Source organism: Rhinoderma darwinii, chromosome 3 (assembly GCF_050947455.1).
Source record: "Rhinoderma darwinii isolate aRhiDar2 chromosome 3, aRhiDar2.hap1, whole genome shotgun sequence".
NCBI lineage: Eukaryota > Metazoa > Chordata > Amphibia > Anura > Rhinodermatidae > Rhinoderma > Rhinoderma darwinii.
In genome coordinates, this window is record NC_134689.1 from 25,423,101 (window position 1) to 25,443,457 (window position 20,357).

Consider the following 20,357-nt stretch of genomic DNA (forward strand, 5'->3'; position numbering starts at 1 on the left):
ATAATTCACATGACCCAACATGGGTCAGAATCATAAATAACAATCAACATCATTAACACTTAACAGAGCAGGGGAAGTCCTTGAAGCCATTTTAAACCGGATTTCCTTTTAGTTAGCCGTCTGCAAACCACCACCAACTCTTTACCTCCAGCCGTAAACCAGCTCGGAGGCACCGCTCACCTCTGCAGATGGCTCCAACCACCAGAAGACCACTTCAAAGGGATAACACCCTATGAAGTCTTCAAATTATATACCTTTTTGGGGGACGCATACCCCCGATGCGACCCCACCCTTTTGTACTGACCAACCTCAAGGACTCCCCCCGCCAGCTGCCATGACATCCGAACCTGCTCCAAAGAAAATGAGAAACACAAGTTACAAAAGCATACGTCATGAACACAATAAGATAAACAAACGCAAAACAACCCCAACCCCAAAATTACCCCCCAATTTAGGGTGGGAGCTAATTTCTCTACCTGTTGTTCCTCCCGCTGCTTCCGGCTCAATGCCGAAAACAGAGGGAGGAACAGATACCTCACCCACGCCTCCTCCCCTCTCTGTCTCCTCCTTTTCCTTTTTCCCTGCCTACACTAACCCTCTCCTTTCCTATTGGACCACCTTTCCCTCCTATGGCAGTCATGGAGGCTTTCCCTTAAGCCCTCCTGGGTGCTGCCGTCCAGCCTCGTCTATAGTTTAATAGATGACATACATCATTATGCTACAAATACACTTCAGGGCCGACACACTGCTAACCTTAAAGGCAATGTGTTGCCAGAAAAACATGTTTTTTTTTTTTTAATTAAACATTTAGTGTGTAGGTGATTAAACATTGTTCAAATTTTTTTTATTTTTTTCACGAGTCAGGAAATATTATAAATTAATTCTAATTTATAATATTTCCCATTGCTGGTCACTAGATGGAGCTATTCCCAAAATTGCAGCATTGCAAAATTGGGTAAAAAGCCCTCGCTCTAGTGAGCTCTCAGCATCCCCCCCCCTCCTTTATCCTGGCTAGTGCCGGGATAAACTAGGGGTTTGAACGGTCTAACCTCCTACACTGTGTGTCGCCATTTTTTGAGCTAACACACAGTGTAGTAGGTTTACATACAGTAGTAAACGTACACAAACACGAACATACATAGAAATCTCTTACCTGCTCCTGCCGCCGCGGCTCCCTCCGGCCCGTCCGCTCCGTCTGCTGCCGCTGGTCCAAGTGCACAAGTCCGGAAGCCGCGACCGGAAGTAGTAATCTTACTGTCCGGGCGCGACTTCCGGTCCACACGAAAATGGCGCCGGACGGCGCGCATTTCAAATTGGACTGTGTGGGAGCGGCGCATGCGCAGTTCCCACACAGACGGCGTACATTGAAGTGGATGGGACGGGAGCCATTCGCAGTCCCTATGGGACTGTGGCTGCCGTATTCCATGTCTATGTGTCGTTAATCGACACATACAGAAATGGAAAAAAAAATGCCAGCCCCCATAGGGAAGAAAAAGTGTAAAAATAAGAAAAAGTAAAACACAAACACACAAATAAATATAAACATTTTTAATAAAGCACTAACATCGTTAACATATCAAAAAAAAAATTGTGATGACACTGTTCCTTTAAAGGGAATGTCCACCTTTTAACACCAGGTTCAACATTCCGGGCTGAATAATTTTCTTATAAATCTTTACAGCGGTCTGTGCTTAGTTTTGTTAAGACAGAGCTCCAAAATCCCAGTGTAATGCCTGCACTCTGTGCTCATTGACGTACTACTGCCCCTAGTAAGAACAAAGGCCAGAACACCTTTGGTACACTTTGTATGGTTCCTGGATCTTCACACTGAGGCTGGATTCACACGAACGTGTATTGCGTCCGTGCGGGCCGCATGGTTTTCACGCGCCACGCACAGACCAATACAAATCTATGGGGCAGTACAGACAGTCTGTGCTTTTTGCGCAGCATTTGTCCGCTGTGCAAAAAGCGCAACATGGTCAATATCTCAGCGTATTTTGCGCATCACGCACCCATTGAGGTCAATGGGTGCGTGAAAACCACGCAGGTCGCACGGAAGCACTTCCGTGCGAACTGCCTGTTTCGCGCACCAGCTGTCAAAAGGATGAATGTAAACAGAAAAGCACCACGTGCTTTTCTGTTTACAAACATCCAAATGGCGTGTCATAATGATGGCGGCTGCGCGAAAACCACACAGCCGCGCATCATATGATGCTGCCTCACGGAGCGGGTAAGTGGCTTTTGCGCAGGCAAAACACCGCGTACGTCTGAATCAGCCCTTACATGCACTTCCTTGTGTTGCTGGGTCTGACTATAGGGCAGGCGCACGCTCATTTCCTGCAAATTATAGGGCCAGCGCGCACACCCAAATCTATCCCCAGCCTATCCCTGCCAATCACTAGGTATATTAGTCCTCTTCACTGGACACACCCGGCCTGAGCAATGTTGGAACAACCTAGAGTTATCCAGCGAAGGTTTCTGTATGCACATGATCCTGCCTGCTATTACTACCAGTTGTCCGTTAACAGCCTGTATTCTGTTTGCTATTTCTATCAGTTATCAGCCTGTCTCCAGTAATCCGGTACAAGCCTGCACTCAGTAATCGGGCACCCGCCACTTGCCTATGTCTTGTTATCCGCTGCCAGCCACTACTTTCACTGGTGGAGTAGCCCAGTGGGTCCACAAACCTGCTGGTCATTACACCCTTCATAGACAGGACTGCGAGGACCCATTGTCCACTTTACCTGCCCAGGACCTTATACCATCCTTCTTTAAATAAAACACCAACACCTTCTTTATGGAAATGTGGAAGTGGCCACAGCTTTATTATTATTTACAACCATCGGCATGAAGACATATATATATATATTTCTTTTTCTCCTTCTCCTGAAATGCCGATGCTCCCTGTCTCCATCAGGCATGTAGGGTGCTAACTCTGTCTTTCTTTGCCGTACTTTCCGCCAGCTGTGACATTTACGAAAAAAACAGAAAAACGGCAGAACAAGAATATAACCGTAGAAAAATTTAAACCAAACCAAACCAACACCACAAGGGGAGGGAGGGCGGGTGTTTCTCTCGCTGCAGCTTGAAGGTAAGAGGGCTTTCTGCTCCAAACCCCAGCCTTATATCTCCTTAACCACGCCCCTCTTACCCCTTGCTCACCAATCCTGGTCCTGGGGATTATTTCAACGTTCCATCCTTCTTTAACCCCTCGCAGTCCCTGACACTCTCCCTAGGCGCTTCAGTGTCTGCAAGACTGCGAGGACCCATTGTCCACTTTACCTGCCCAGGACCGTATATCATCCTTCTTTAAATAAAACACCAACACCTTCTTTATGGAAATGTGGAAGTGGCCACAGCTTTATTATTATTTACAACCATCGGCATGAAGACATATATATATATTTCTTTTTCTCCTTCTCCTGAAATGCCGATGCTCCCTGTCTCCATCAGGCATGTAGGGTGCTAACTCTGTCTTCCTTTGCCGTACTTTCCGCCAAGGAGGGGAACTGAGAAACCTACTCAGTCCCCCGACCACCCCCACCAAGCAACGCCAGTCCTCTCTCGGCACCATCCAAAAAATCCAACAGAAAGATATCGAGCCCGATATCATTGAGGTGTACCCCATCCGGCTCCAGCAAATCCGGATTATCCCCTTCCAAGGATTGGTGCCGCAGCCCAACTCCACCTATCGAGCGAATGAACCGCGACACCCGCACATTAAGTAACCTGCGCACTCTCTCCAACGCTGCCAAGTTCCTCGCTCCTCTCCACACCGTTCGCGCCACTATCTCAGACCATACCAACACGCAGCGAGCGAACAGATCTTGAAAGCGAGCCAAATCAGTCCGCATTAATGATAACAACTCGGCCATTTTAACTTGGCCGATATCATTCCCCCCGGCGTGAATGATCAGGACAACAGGTCCGTCAGTGTGCCTCGTAACTGCCACTACTTCTGGCAGCAACGGCACCCACCGTAGTCCCCGGACACCTCTCCAGTGGACGTCGGCCTGTGAGAGGCCCAAATTCGGACCCAACGGCCTCCGTACTGCTCGGAACGCCGCCCAATGCACATATGAGTGCCCCAGGATCCACACCTGGGGGCGCCGAGACCCTAACAAAAGAAAAGTCAAGCTAAATTCCAGGTGAAATGCAAAAATGATACAGACAGGAATAGCATAACACGATACCGCAAAGAAAACGAGGAAGGATGGGGGGGGGGACATCAGGGGGAGGATGGGAAAAAGAAACTCACAGGAGGACCACCATGATTAATCACATTTTAAAACCAAATCCGGTCGCACATACGACTTATAGCTATTAGAACACCATCTACCCAAACGCATGATAGCCACTGAATCCAAGCCCAAGGCATCTGCTTCCGTGGCAGCGCCTATCCTAAATGAATGCGTACCAAACTCGCCCGGTGGCAGCCCCAGGTATTTCAGCCCGGCCTTAAAAACCGCCTCAAATTGAAAACGCGACATTGCTGAACCATTCTGATGTATCAAGAATTGAGCCCCGGGCACCCGGACAGACACAAATTCTTGAACCAACCTTACCGGACACTCCTGGCCCCCAATCTTCCTAATAGACAACCAAGCTCCCCTCCCTGCCGTATCTGTTTTTGACCTCCGAACGCAGACCCGGAGGGAATCCCCCAACACCACCACATCAGTTCCGAGAAGCCCACCGCTTGTGTTCACGCTGGGTGGAACCAGCTCACTAACCCGCAATGCGGCGAAGAAAGCCAAAGAAAAAGCCGCGCCAAACAATGAAACCTCATATTCATCCCGGCACACAAAACACAAAACGGATAGAAGCCGACCCAGGAGCGAAAAGGATACCGGACGCCTCGTGTCCCTGGAAAACGCCTCTTTTCTCCACCCTTTCAAAGACTGCCTAACCACAAATTCTTTTGTAACATCCCTACATCCCCATAATTTTAACATAAAGGCCACACCTGCTAAATGTTTTCCTGCAGTGGCCGCACTGCAACCCTCCTGACGCAATTGCACCAAACTTGAAAAGGTGATATCAAGGTGACAACCATCCTGTGATGGGAAATTACCCCCCGCAATCTCCAACCACCGATCCCACGCTCTGCAATGACTCTTCCAAGTCGTCGGCACCACAGAACCCCTCAACAGTCTCATAAGTTGTCCTCGACCAGGGCCCATAAGTGAAGGGGGGGGGGACTCCCCTTCTGCCAAAGCTGCCGGGTGCAATTCCCGAAACCAGGACATCTGTGAACGAGACAAAGCATCGGCCATCACATTACGGACTCCCGGAACATGTTTTGCACGAAACCACACATTCAACTCCAAACATTTCAAAACCAACCATCGTAACAAAGCTAATGCTGGCAATGAACTAGACGACAAACCGTTCACCGCGTGCACCACCGCCATGTTATCTGTCCAAAGTACAATCCCCTTATTCACCATCACGCTACCCCACAACTCTATAGCAACTATAATAGGAAACAACTCCAATAACGTCAAATTACGTACCAAACCTAACTCCCCCCAATGCGAGGACCAAGGGGATCTACACCAACTTCGGCCCAAAATTGCTCCAAAACCATCACTCCGAGCTGCATCCGTGAACAACTCCAAATCTATATTAGACAACTCAGCGTCCTGACAAACCGACCTCCCATTGAATGAACTCAAAAAAGAATGCCATACACACAAATCCTTTTTCATCCAAGAAGTTACCCGGATGAAATGATCTGGTTTTGATATACCCCTAGTGGCTAATGACAAACGCCGAGAAAAAACACGACCCATAGGAATTATCCGACAGGCAAACACCAGTAAACCCAATAACGACTGTAACTGTTTTAACGTCACTTTTTTAGACCCCATGACTTGGTCAACCTGGGACACCAAACTTGCCAATTTGTCATCAGGCAAGCGAAAAATCATCTGTACTGTATCTATTTCAATACCTAAAAAGGACAAAACAATTACCGGGCCTTCAGTCTTGTCTTCTGAAATGGGTACGCCAAAACGAGACATTACCTGTCGAAACACCCGTAGCAACGTGCTGCACAGGCCAGAGCCCCTGGGGCCCACAAAAAGAAAATCATCCAAATAATGAATGACCGAAGCAAAACCAGACTCCAAACGAACTACCCATTCTAGAAATGAAGCAAACATTTCAAAATAACTGCACGATATAGAACAACCCATGGGAAGGCACATATCAACATAAAAAGCATTATCTAAACAACAACCCAGCAGGTGAAAACAGTCCGGATGAACCGGCAGCAACCGAAACGCCGCTTCAATGTCAGACTTAGCTAACAACGCGCCCTGTCCTGCCGCCTGCACCAACCTAACTGCAACATCGAAAGAAGTATACGAAACCGCCGCATCCGCTCTGGAGATCCCGTCGTTAACCGATCCACCGCGGGGAAAGGAAAGGTGATGTATCAACCTAAACTTCCCCCTCTTCTTCTTTGGAACTAAGCCAAGTGGGGAAACTCGCAGGTTCGGATACGGCGGGTCGCAGAATGGACCTGCCATCCTCCCCAACTCAACTTCCTTAGCCAATTTTTGTCGCGCAACACCGACATTCTCATTGATAGACTTCAAGTTGTCAGCCAATGACAACGTTGCGGAATATTCAAAAGGAATCTCAAACCCATAGGAAAACCCACTAATGAGCACCTCAGCTTCCCGTCTCCTGTGGTAACGCTCTAACCATGGGCCAATCTCGAGAACGTTCACCGGCATTCTCTGCTGCGCCGGAAGGAGGTGCCTTAGCCGGCTGCTTGCCTCTCCGGAAACACCTGAGCGCCGAATGAGCGCCCCCACAGATGGAGCATTCATGCCGGAATTTGCACGTGGCAAAGAACCGACAATGACCCTCGTTATAGAGCCAACAGGCTCCTGTGGGCCTCGCGGCCGCAGCTCCAGGGGTGGGGCCTGGCGCTGCGGCCGCACTGGGAAAGGGGCGTTGTTGTCTGCTCCCTTGCGCTAAGATTAGCTGCAACCAAACATCCGTTGCCTTTGTCGCCCAACTAATATCCGGCGACAGAGCCAAACGACGCCGAAACTCTTCGTCGTAACGCCACCAGGCCGCACCACCGTGCAGCCTGTGGGCGCTGAAAATTGTGTCAAAATAAACAAACAACTCGGCCCCTTTTCAGGGTAACGCTGGCAAATAACATGAGCCAGTGTAGCATAACACTGTACCCAGTTGCCAAAAGTTTTTGCGACTTTTACTTTTTTATCTGAACATCTCTCAAACACCCGCTCCTTATCGACAGTCACCTGCTCCACGGAGACCAAAGACCAAATATCCACAAATTCATTCCTCCAAATTTTTTCCTTGATCTCCGCTGACAAATCAGTCCCGAGAGGAGCGACCCCACAAAACAATGAATCCCGAAACGCTAGACCAGCTAAATTATTTTCTCTCTCAGACGGGAGCCTAGCCCCCCCTGGTGACACAGAGGGAACTGACGTTCCCTCATTCCCATTTAAACCAGCCACCACGGCTTTTAAAACAGAAATCAAATCCATACCAGATGCATCAGATTTATTAAGCCATGCGTCACTGCAGGCCGACTCACCGCTCCCAGAGGTCCCACCGACTCCAGAGGGTCCTACCGCCACTTGCCGCGGCACTGGAACCACGGCGTGAACCTCCTCCACCGACCCGGCGGGAGGAACAACCTGGGACAGCTGCTCGCGATCCACCGACAAGTGCCGCACCTCCCGGCGTCGACTGTGTCTCTGCGGCCGTGATGATCTCCGCGACGACCTCTTCCGCGACTCCGATGAGGCAGATGCCGATGACGCTGACGAGGAGGAGAATCCTTCGCTGGATGACGATGAAGACCGCCGACCATGCCTCCTCGAGCCACCCGATCTGCGACGTCTGCGATGGCCGTGGCGGCGATGTCTCCCAGAACGACGTTTCCTCCCTCGCCTGGAACACTCCCTCACCGAACCTACAGGAGAAAAATGAGACAAGGCAGGAGAAGGGCAAACCGGACCAGACGTTCCCCTGATCCTACACTCACTAGCACAATCCCCACCCGGCCTCGCCCCCTGCTGGCAGGGGACCGGAGGAGACCGTGGGTGAGAAAAAGCAGGCTGGGCTGAATGCTCACCGTTCGTTTCTTTGTTCCCGCCGCCATCTTCTTTTCATGTGCGCCGCCATCTTGCTTCCTGGCCGACCTGCGCCGACCCGCCTCTGTTCTCTCCCCAACCATTTCTGGCTGCACAGAGAACAAAACGGGGAGCGATGACATCAGCGCTGGCTGCCCGCAGGAACCGGAAGCAAGTCCCAGTTCCCGCGAACATGCCTCGTGGTAGGCAACCATGGCGGACCAGCTTTCTGGACCCGCCCTACTCACCCCACTGTCAACGACGTCGCCTGCCCCATCCGTACCAGCAGCTCGAGGTAGGTTGTACCGTGCCTGTGCCGGTTTAGCTGCAGCCCTCTTACTGCTATGGGGGGGACGCCAGCGCGACGCGTGGACGGGGGAGAGGGCGGCACTATGTCGCCCGAAGAAGCGCCAGGCGAAATAGGCCTATGTGAAATACTTGGACTAGCGCACAACGGTGCAGCAGTCACCGCGGCCCGAACGGGAACGGGGCTGGGGCTTAAGCGAACAGGGGGACGGATAACACGCTGCGGCCTACCTCGGGTAGCCGCTCCCGGCTGTTCCATGCCCCGATCCGATCCACTCCTCCTCCCATCCGACAACAGGGATTCCAGCCAGGCAGACCCCTCCAAGGCCACCCGCTGTGCCACCTGCCGTAAGAGATCCTCCGCCATCCGTACAGGAAAAAACAACAGCTCTGCAACTTCCAGCTCCAACAGAGGATGTTTCTCTCGCTGCAGCTTGAAGGTAAGAGGGCTTTCTGCTCCAAACCCCAGCCTTATATCTCCTTAACCACGCCCCTCTTACCCCTTGCTCACCAATCCTGGTCCTGGGCATTATTTAAACGTTCCATCCTTCTTTAACCCCTCGCAGTCCCTGACACTCTCCCTAGGCGCTTCAGTGTCTGCAAAGACTCAAATAATAATGTCTGCCTTCAGTCATCACTAGAGGGAGCATAGGTACTTTTTACTGCAGATAAAATTCTGTCCATGGTCATGTGATGGACACACAGGTGCACGGCTCGTTACAGTATGTGTATCAGAGCTGTGTCTTCTAATAATTCCAAAATCTGTGCGTCCATCACTTGACCGTGGACAGAATTGTATTCACTGGAAGTAAACAAATGTTCCTACTGAATAACAACAAGCAGAGATCTTGAAAACCATGAGGAATTAATACAGAAATTATATTGGAAAACTAAATAACTTTTAATTATTCAAGAAAATAACATTTATTTGCTGAAACCGAAAAATCCCTTTAATTGTAGTTTTGCTATATTGTAAGGCCTGTAGAAAGGTGACAGCTATACTCTAGTCACAGTATTTATTGTACAATGGTTCAAGCTATACAATAATGTCCATAAAATAGTGCTGGCCACATAGCAGCCTCTATAGATTGAAGCCCACTGCATATAGAGAAAGTATTGCTCATGGATTAATGCAACCACAATATAAACTAATTCCCAGACGGCAAGCATGGTATACACCCGTATCTACCCGAGGGGCATCTTTGCTTATTTAACTAAATAAATCACAAGACACAAGCACTCACTTTTGCTGGATGGTGATCGACCACAGCTTTTCTTAAATTTTTCCCAACAGAACCGCTTAGCGGCAAACCAATAATCTCAGCATGGCTATGAAGTGTTATGCCGACCGCCGCACTCCCGACGGGCAAGTCCGTCCTCATATCTCCTCCTCACACCACCGAACTCTCACAACCGCCGCGAAGGAGCCCTTCTACACCTACACAGGGTTCCGTCCCCCACCCAGCAAAAAGAGTGCCTTAAAACGGGTTAGGTGAGTATGTATATTATTATTTTTAACAGGCACTACTGGGTGCATCTATGGGGGCATTATACAGCATTGAGGCAGCTATGTGGATTTTATACTGGGTGGGGGGCAGATATAGGGCCATTATACTGTGTGGAGGGCAATTCTGAGGGGCATTATACTGTGTAGAGAGCAGTTATTGGGGACATTATATGGTGTGAAGGATAGTTATGGTGGCATTATACTCTGGGGGCATTATACTGAATGGAGTGCAACTATAGGGGCATTATATTGTGTAAGGGCAACTATTGGGGCATTATACTGTGTGAAGGGCAACTATAGGGGCATTACAATGCATGTGGGCAGCTATGGGGCATTATACTGTGTGGAGGGCAACTATAGGGGCATTATAATGTGTGTGGGCAGCTATGGGGCATTATACTGAGTGTGGAGCACTATGGGGCAATATACTGTGTGGGGCAGTGTCGGGGTATATTATATACAGCAGGTACGGGGAATAAATATTAATTCAATGGCGTAGCATGCAAATAGGGGCCGTGGCATGCAAAAGGTGTGTGGCCTAAATAATCGTTCATTAATCGTAATCGAGGTTACATGTTCAATTAATCGTGCTCTTGATTTAGGTGATAATTGCCCAGCCCTAGCTGACATCTTGCTCTAATGGCCTGGATCAGAGATAACTCGGATCCTGAATGTTTAACCACTGAGATGCTGAAGTCTAAGGCTACCACGGTGTCTAAGCCATTAGAAAGAGGGGGCTTCCCCCTCCGACAGCCTATCGCATTGTCGTCGTCCCGTCCCCCCCGCAACGTGATTTTGGAGTGCCAGTGGTTGTCATGGCAGCCTCTGGGCCTAATGAAGAGGCATAGCTTAATAGGGGCCGGTAAAAAACACAATTTTCTGTATTACCCCAAAATGGTACTAATAAAATCTACAGCTCGTCTCACCAAAAAAAGCTCTCACACCACTCCATCGACGGAAAAATGAAAACGTTCTTGGTCTGAGAATATGGTGACAGAACACTTTATTTATTTTTTTTAAAAAAGGTTTTTTTTGTTTGAATTTTAAATAGTAAAACATAAAAATAACCCTTTACGCTGTAATCGTATTGACCCGCAGAATAAAGTTAACAGAATATTGTTTCTATTTTACTCCACAAAATAAGTTTCCCAGTGCATTAAATGGTGCCATTAAAAACTACAACTCATCCTGCAAAAGAAAAAGCCCTCGTACAGAAAATGGAAAATGTCAATGAAAAAACAAAAAAGCTTTGGCTCTTGGAAGACGAGGAAGGAAAAACTAAAGCGAAAACATGAAAAATGGCCTGGTCATTAAAGGGTTAAGGTAGCACCTCTTGCTATGTCCTCCTATAACTAAGCGAAGAAGTTCAAGATGAAGTCATATGTGGAATGAGCAGCCAGAGAAATAACGGCATAGAAATTCTAATTACCAACATTTCAATCCCAAATGGCAAGACATTTTAAGCATCGCTTATTCCACAAGGGAGATCCCATTGCCCTGAAATCCCCTTTTAGGGTACGTTCACACAGGGCAGATTAGCTGCGCAAAAAAAGTGTATAAATTGACCTGCCGTGCAGATAAAACGGCTGTCACCCGGCCGCAGTAGGAACAATATACCCCTAATGGGGCTATTCACACAACCGATTTTTTGACGGGCCGGGAAAACCGGCCGTCAAAAAAATGGGACATTCCCTATTTTCGGCCGTTTCACCCGGCCGCCCGGCTCCCATAGAAGTCCATGGGGCCGGGTAATACACGGCCATCACCGGAATGTGTCCCGAGTGACGGCCGTGTCTACCGTCGCTCGCTCTCTCCTGACAGCGCAGAGTGCATGTGAGGAGGAGGAGTTTATGCCATTCGAACGAATCGCTGTATGCTGGAGGTAAGATTCTACAATGTGGGGGTGCTGTATACAGGGGTACTGTGTGGCAGGGCCCAGGTGTACAGCAGGTGGAAGGGGGCGCTGTGCTGGCTCCCTTCCCCTGCTTGTTTTAAAAGCGTCCTGGCCCGGTGACACCTCCCATGGCCGATGGCGTCGCCAGCAGCTGCTGCGGCTGCCACTGCTGTAGCTAAGCCACTATAGCAGAGCAGGGAGGTATCTCCCTGCTCTGATATGTGCTAGCCTGGGGCTAGTAGCCCCAATTTAGCTCCCTGAAGGAGCGGAATCCACGTGTGTTCGGGGATTCCGCTCCTGGACAGAGCGCCTGATGTCTCTGTCCATATATGGACAGTGACATCAGGGGAAACTCCTGAAGCGGAATCCCCGAACACTCTGTGACCGGGGATTCCACACCAGGAGAAGCCAGTAACATTCAGTTGCCATAAATGGACACAGACAACAGGGGCTTTTCCTGAAGTGGAATCACCGGCCACATGGGGATTCCTCTTCAGGAGTTGCCCCTGATGTCACTGTCCAGATATGCCCGGCCCGGAACGGATGCAAACCGGCCGGGAAAAACGGACGATTTTATCGGCTGACACTCGGACCCTGTCGGGACCCTGTCGTGTGAATAAGCCCTTAGCCCTTATGCACACGACAGGGTTTCCCAGCCGTGTGACGGCCATTCAAAAAACGGCCGTCACACGGCTGCAGTAGGAACAATAGACTCCGTTTTTTTGACGGACCCATTGACTTGTATGGGCCACACGGTCTCGGAATCTCAGACAAAAGTAGGACATGCTCTACTTTTGTCGGAACGGAACAACGGGACCGTCAAAAAAACTGAAGTGTGCATGGCCCTATTGAAATTAATGGATCAGGGTGCTAGCCGTAAAAAAAAAACGGCTAGCACCCTGAAAGAAAAAACAAAAGTGGGCATGAGGCCTTATGGGGCTATTCACACGACCGATTTTGACGGCCCAGGAAACCCGGCCATCAAAAAATGGAACATGCCCTATTTTCGGCCGTCCGGCTTCCATAGAAGTCTATGGGACCGTGTAATACACGGCCATCCCTTGAATGTGCTCGAAGTGACGGCCGTGTCTTCCGTCGCTCGCTCTCTCTCCTTCTCCTCCTCACAGTGCGAAATGCATGTGAGGAGGAGGGTATTTTTTTGCTCCCTGTAGGAGCAGAATCCCCAATCCCCGGCCACAGCTTCGGCAACACTGTGGCCGGGGATTGGGGATTCCGCTCCAGCAGAAGTCCCTGACTTTACTGTGTCCATTTATGGGCACGTCAGGGACTTCTCAAGCGATGTCGCCGGGGATTCCGATCCAGGAGAAGTCCCTCACTTCTCTGTCCATATATCGACAGTGAAGTGAGGGACTTCTCCTGGAGCCGTGCCCTACAGGAAAGTGTGGGGGTGTGCCATCTATGGGGGGTGGCTATGTACAAGGAGTCTGTGTAGCACTACCTACAGGGAGGCTGTGTGGCATTACCTACAGGGGGGCTGTGTGGCATTGCTTACAGGGGGGTCTGTGTGGCACTACCTACATGGGGGCTGTGGCGGTATCTACAGAGGGCAGTGTGTGGCATTATATTTACAGAGGGAAATGTGTGGCAAAATATTTACAAATGAAAATCATCCGATTTTAAAACGGACAGGGAAAAAAACGGATGCAAAACGGGTCAAAATCAGCCGTTAAAAACGGCAACACGGCCCGGAACGGAATCGGAACGGATGCAAAACAGCCGTTTTATCGGCCGACACTCGGACCCTGTCGTGTGAATAAGGCCTAAAGTCACAGCATAGCTCTAGGATATTCAATAACTTTGTGATCGGCACTGGTCCAACTGCCAGGATCCCGACCGATCCCGAGAATGATCCGAGGAGCTGCAGCACGGCACTATTCACTTGAATGAAGCTGTGCTGCAATTTCCTTGCACAGCGGGTAGCCAGTTCTGCAGGGAAAAACAGTGATGGGGCCTAGCGACCCGCCATCACTTTCTGTAATGGGAATAACCCTTTAATGCAAATTATCACAAGCCTGTACCTTTTGCGCTTTAGCTCGTGAGACAGTCCTGCAAAAATCAGGACTGTTGGTAAGTTCGCAATACCCTCTCCGTGCATTCACATTATGGCCACAGGCCAGCATGTAATCAGAGTATTGTACTCTGGAGATAATGGGTTAACAGACTAGCGTAGATGATCCAGGATTGTAATACTAATACCTGGTTCATTAGTGGAAGATTTACTGGAAAGGGCGGTAATCGGATCCTGCAGACATAGCAGTAAAGCTACAGTGCCTTCCGGTCACTAGTGTCAGAATGCCCCATTTTCAGGAAACTGAGATTTATTTGTATATTATGACCTTTCTTTAAACCAGAAATGATATTATGTAATGTAACGTACAGCTGTGATGCACAAGCACAGAGGACCAGAAATGCAGCAGCGCCGAACACGTGGCATGCTTTCACAGGGTGCTTGTCTTGCATTTTCTACATCATTCTTGAAGGCACAGACGCCCTCTAGTGGATGTATTCTGTATTTTCTGGTGTATTTTCTGTCTGATTAATTTACGTTTCTTTTATATAGCACCAATACATTTCACATTGATTGTAATCACATCAATCCCTTTCCCCAGTGGGCTCACAATTTATATGGGACACTGGCTTGGACTGCTATAGGGGCACTGGGATTGACACGGTCATGGGCGAAAAGAAAAAGTAGCAAAAGAAAATGGTGACAAATTTGCACTCTGCCCACTGCATATATGGTCAGGCTGTTTTTTTTTTAAATTTATTAGAATATTTGGGGGTATGCTACAAGATGCCCGGAATGTGTTAAACTTGTGGGTACTAATAAACGTGCCCACTCCATGGACCCCCCATTCCTGAGTCCAGGAACAACATTGCCAAGAGTACCAAGATTTTTATCAGTTATATAACACAGGTGCTTTAACGCTTTTTCTATTTTTTTATTTAGATCCTGTAATCCCCCTTAATGTCTTTGGACTGTTTACTACATTTTGCTTATTTCAATTTATAAAAAAATTATTATTCAAAATTTTATTTTATTTTATTTCACTTTTGTTTGAACTAAATTTTATTTAACTCTTTTTTTGCAGGGTGGCCGTTACAGAGGATCCGTGAAGGATTACCCTGACTTTGATGCCAGCCAAGATGCTGAAACCCTTTATAAAGCCATGAAGGGATTCGGTACGTACGGTATAAATAATACCACACATTATAGTATTGTGAGCGTGCCCTGGAGCATATGGTCAGTCTAAATGAGTTCCACTAAAAGAGCTGGAAAATTAGAGGATGGTAAAGGGTTGAGAAGGGAAACACAGGGAATGATCTGATAAGTAAAAAAAAACCTCAAAGGGTATTCCACTGTGGACAAATCCTTTTTGTTACAGGGGTCCCCTTACGGTAAACTGATGACAGGTTGTCTAACTGCTGGGTTCCCCAACGATTAGCTGTAATATGTGTTAAGTTTTCCTGTAGCACCACCACAGGGGAAATGAGGCATTACACAGTGTCCATTGAAATCAATTGGCTATCCATGTAATGCACAGTTATGCTGGGTCCTCCAAAGCATGAGATGCCTATTTCTGCTCTGGCTAATATATATAAAGAGTTTCATTTCTATACTGCGATAGGTCAGACACTGCATTGAATGTATTTTAAATCCTACCAGGTGGGCCACATAGGGATTAGACGGGAAGAATGGCAGGGAGAGCAGTGGCTGTGCATTGTTATGAATCCTAGGTGACTCTCTGACTAAATAATAGCTCCACAGCTGCTTAAAAGGCTGTTGTAGCTTATCTTCTCATTGAACCAGCTACAGGAGAATGAAGTAAGAAGCTTAACTGGCTAACATAGAAAGAACACACTGAAGACTACATATATTGAATTCCATTTAAGCTGATACATAGATGTGCATTTGTGCTGAAAATCTTGGCCCAAGAAAGAATGAATGGGAAAGACTGTTTAGCACAAGTATATTGCTACTAGACTTCCGGTCCCACGGCAGCACTATAAAAATCTATTAAAATCTCATAATCAGTGCGACGGGGGACCTGAATGTATATTAGCGGGTGTACTCACATACCGCAGTAGGTAAACTGCTAAGAATTTTCGGTCCCCACTTAACCCCTTTAATATCAAAACAGTATACAGGAAGCTCCAGAGCTCCCCCTAGTGGTGGCTGTAGGCAGCCTTGAATTTAACATTTAACTATACGGAAAAGTTGAGCTCTGACTTCTACGTAGATATATGGATCAGTGAAGAATAATGGATCTATTTATGTTAAAAACAACAAAATGGTTTTAAGGGTGGATAGTCGCTGTAAAAAGCTCTTGGGTGTCAATGCAAAGGTTGGTTTAGAAGGCTACAAAGCTATGTCACAGTCTATACACTATCACCTTGTACAATTTGGCTAGCCATATACCTAAGATAACTGTCGGATGATTATGTCAGGCGAGGACCGCAGATGTAGATCTTACATTTACTATTGACTTCTTTATGTTTCTAATCCTTTTAGCCTGGAATGTATTTTCTTTCCTTCAGGTAAATCATTAGACTGTAAAACAAAGAAAGCTTTATGCACAGAAAAATCTCCCGGGACCTTTAAATCCACCCAGTCCTGCAGATACTATAAAGCTCTATAGAAAAATAACAAAAACATTTCCTTTTTCTGTAGTCCTAGACACTATTTCTGGTTTACTATGGCAACCCCAACCTAGGGGGGTATAAAATGTCTGGACTCGTTCGGCCTCATGTATAAATACTAGTGTAGACAAATAACAAGGTCGTTGCCCATAGAATAAAATTACAAAAATACCAACAATGAAAAAAAATAAAGCTAGAAATCACTGCTACTCCGGACAGACCGTCCAATCCTGGTAGGAGGAAATACGGTAACTGACCGGTTTCCGATGGCCGTAATAAAGCCACAATTTAATGTCTGTATTATGGCCACAAGATTCAGAACCCCTGTAGTTCTGCAGAATTGAACTTAGATCCCCCATAAAACTTTATTGGTTCCCATCATTTTATGGATTGGGTGAGAAGAATAGAGACGCCAAAACTGAAACTATGATGTAACCCTAAAATAGGTCAATGTGGACCATCGGGCGTCGTTGGGATCTGTCACGGCATTGTGGCTTCCATTATGTGTACGAAGTAGTGTTCACACAGTACTAATGCTAATAGTATATGGAAAGGTGCAACTGTTACAAGATAGCTACACCGTGCTCATAGGGAGAACGGAGCACTGTCACTTGACCCCAGCCCGGTCCTCTCTCCCGTTCACTCATGGGGCAGTGTTATACCATTGTTACTCCTTAATCGTAACGTGCAGTCTTATGGTGGCAGTGAGGTCGGCACTGTTTTGTCAGCATTGTGATTGGTGCTCATGGGGGAAGTAGAACTAGTACTCATGGGGGCAGTAAGTCTGGCATTAAACGGGACACTGACATAGCACTGTTAAAATGGGGTATTGCGCCATGGTACTCTTATGGGGAACTGTTGATGCTATTTATATGGGAGATGTGTCTGCCACTGCTATAATGGCCCTGTGCCAAATGATGGTGTCCCTGGGCTACAGTTCCTTCTCCTTGTTCATCTGTGTTCAATATTCCCAATGCTCTGGATGTGTCATGTGATAATTTTGGTAGATTTCTTTTTGGTATATTTTTACTCACAACTTCTTTTGATTTCTTGTAGGAAGTGATAAACAAGCCATCTTGGATCTTATCACCCTCCGGAGCAACCAGCAGCGTGTTCAGATTATACAGGCCTACAAATCCCTCTATGGCAAGGTAACTACAGAAAATTGGCTTATTAAGTAATGTGCCCGATTTTTACTTAGATGGGTAAAACCCCTTTTAACACCCTGAAATATGGGCTTCTTCCACCCCCTATACCAGACTGTTATCCCTTGTCCCTCAGCATCTGACTCGTGCACTAGTGAGCGTGACTAGGGGCTAGTGACACTCAATGGTTTATAGTTTTATTTTTGTGTTTTTCCTTAGGATCTTATTGATGACTTGAAATATGAACTTACTGGTAAATTTGAAAGACTTATTGTAGGCCTCATGAGACCCCCGGCATACTTTGACGCTAAGGAAATAAAAGATGCTCTGGATGTGAGTGTTACACGATCTACTTTTATTACAGGCAACAAAAAATAATCAACATTAAATATTCACTTAACAATATAAATATCTGCGCTGAAACTGCCAAATCTACTGAATTATTAGGCAACTTATATTATATGATCTTATAGATGATATTATTAGATGATTGATGGATGGATGGATGGATGGATGGATGGATGGATGGATGGATGGATACCGTAGATAGGACAGGATGGAGGAAGGAAGGAATGGGAATAAAAGGGATGGATGGAGAAAGGAAGGAAGGAGGGAAACGATGGATGGATGGATGGATGGATAGATAGGACAGGATGGACAGAGGGAGGACAGGGGAAGGGATGGCAACAAAAGATAGATAGATCGACACAGACTGTTTATATACATTTTTTTTAATCTATACAAAAATAGATTATTTTTGTCTAGTGTTATTTTTATTTTATAAAAGTCGCTCCTCCAATCTTTGGTGTGATGTGTCTTCTATCATTTTAGGGCATTGGTACTGATGAGAAGTGTCTCATAGAGATTTTGGCCTCTCGGGACAATCAGCAGATTCAAGCACTACTGGAGGCTTATAAGGACGGTAAGTGAGGAAGCGATTCTGTGATGATAAATGGTCATTAGTGTGTGTATATATATATATCTATATATATATATATATATATACTACGTGCTTATCTATGTCTTCTGATTTATTCCAGCTTATGGAAACGACCTGGAGACTGATGTTGTCAAAGATACCAGTGGACATTTTAAAAAAATGTTGGTTGTTTTACTGCAGGTAATGGGAAGAATACTTTGTTATAACTTTAAACACACAGTACATAATGTTTACACAAACTATCTAATAACTTTACCTTAAAGGGAATCTACACCTTTTATGATGATGTTTTATTCTATGTTGATTAATTTCTTAATATATTTTTAGAGTGGTTGGAGCTCCCTTGTTTTGAAACAGAGCTCTAAATCTCTTGCATAGACATAGATGTAAAAGATAGTATTGTGACTACCTGCAGCCACCACTAGAGGCAGCTTACTGCACACTGTCTTATTAAATGTAGAAAAATAGGCAATATTCTCCCTCTAGTGGTGACTGCAGGAAGCCAAAACAATATTTTAGGCCTAGTTCACAAAGTGTTTTGGCCCAGCGTTTACATGTACACCGGGAAAGCTCCTGATGTACACGCTAAGCATGTCTATTGGGCTCCATTAGCCTGATAGAGGCCAAATGAGGGTCAGTATACTTTTTTTTTTTTGAGGAACGGAATAGCATAGTAGACTACACCTTTTCCATCCCGCAAAAAAAAAAGTATACCAAACAGTGTACTATTTTTTTTTCACATAGGGGCCTATGGGTGACAAATGCAATGTCATCCGTCATAGGCCTCCATTAAACATATGTGTTGGGAAGTTCCAGTGACGTAACTGTCCATATATGGACAGTTAGCGCTAGAGCTTCCCGATGCAGAAGAGGCTGCCCTACCCACCCACACGGGGACCCTATCCCCTGCAAGATTGTTACAGCAGGAGTCCCCAGCTACTCTCAAACCAGCCGGAGTCCTCGGCTGCTATCTCTGCTCGGTCAAGCTACATCACTGGAGCTTTCCTGGAGTAGCCACAGTGATATAACTGGCCAGTTATGTTACTCTGGCTACCCCGGAGATGATCCAGTGACGAAGCTTGCCCGAGCAGAGATAGCAGCTGGGGATTCCCATGCATGTTCCGATTAGGATGTAGGGACACTCTCGCGTTCACTACGATACGGAGCCAGGCGTGAAATCGCCTAGTACGCTGCCTGGCCCCAGTCAATCAAAGGAAGCAGGGAGGGGGGTTAGACTGGGGAATGACGAGAGAGCATTTTGGAGCAACGGTCATTGCTCCAAAATGCTAATTTGCATAAATTTAATAAAAGCTTTTTCTCTTCAAGGGAGGCTCTCTGTGTAAAAACATAATACACGTCAGAATCAGGTTAGCCTATAATTGTCTGTTGGTAGTTCAATACGGACATCTGGTGACAAACTCCCTTTAAATGAAGGACATTAGCGCGATCCCCTTATGGTGTTATACAAGTGAGTACAACTACACCCACTAATCAGCCCCCCAAAGTGCCATGTGGAGGGCTGAAAATAAAGTATTTCCTGGTTCTGCTAGGTCACATGGTGTATCACACGCTCCTCCTCAGCCCGTCAGCATTGCTGAAAAGATCATGTGATACAGTCTGACACCTGTTTCATAAGATCTTCAGCGCTGCTAACTGGCTGGGAGGGATCATGTGATACACCGCATGACTCCACAAAACCAGGAGGTGCTTTATTTTGAGTCTTTGGGTTCACACGGCAGATTTTGCTTGGCGGGTCCTGCTGCAAAACCCGCAG

General features: G+C 46.9%; 1 protein-coding gene across 2 annotated transcripts in view; it reads left to right on the forward strand.

Moving 5' to 3' along the window:
* ANXA6 (annexin A6) overlaps window positions 1–20,357 on the forward strand; it is a 91,953-nt gene that overhangs the window by 30,225 nt on the left and 41,371 nt on the right. For both annotated transcript variants that reach the window (XM_075856146.1, XM_075856147.1), the window contains exons 3-7: window positions 14,950–15,040; window positions 17,555–17,649; window positions 17,863–17,976; window positions 18,475–18,565; window positions 18,684–18,763. In XM_075856146.1, the coding sequence (XP_075712261.1) occupies window positions 14,950–15,040; window positions 17,555–17,649; window positions 17,863–17,976; window positions 18,475–18,565; window positions 18,684–18,763 (471 nt within the window). The remainder of the gene's footprint in view (window positions 1–14,949; window positions 15,041–17,554; window positions 17,650–17,862; window positions 17,977–18,474; window positions 18,566–18,683; window positions 18,764–20,357) is intronic.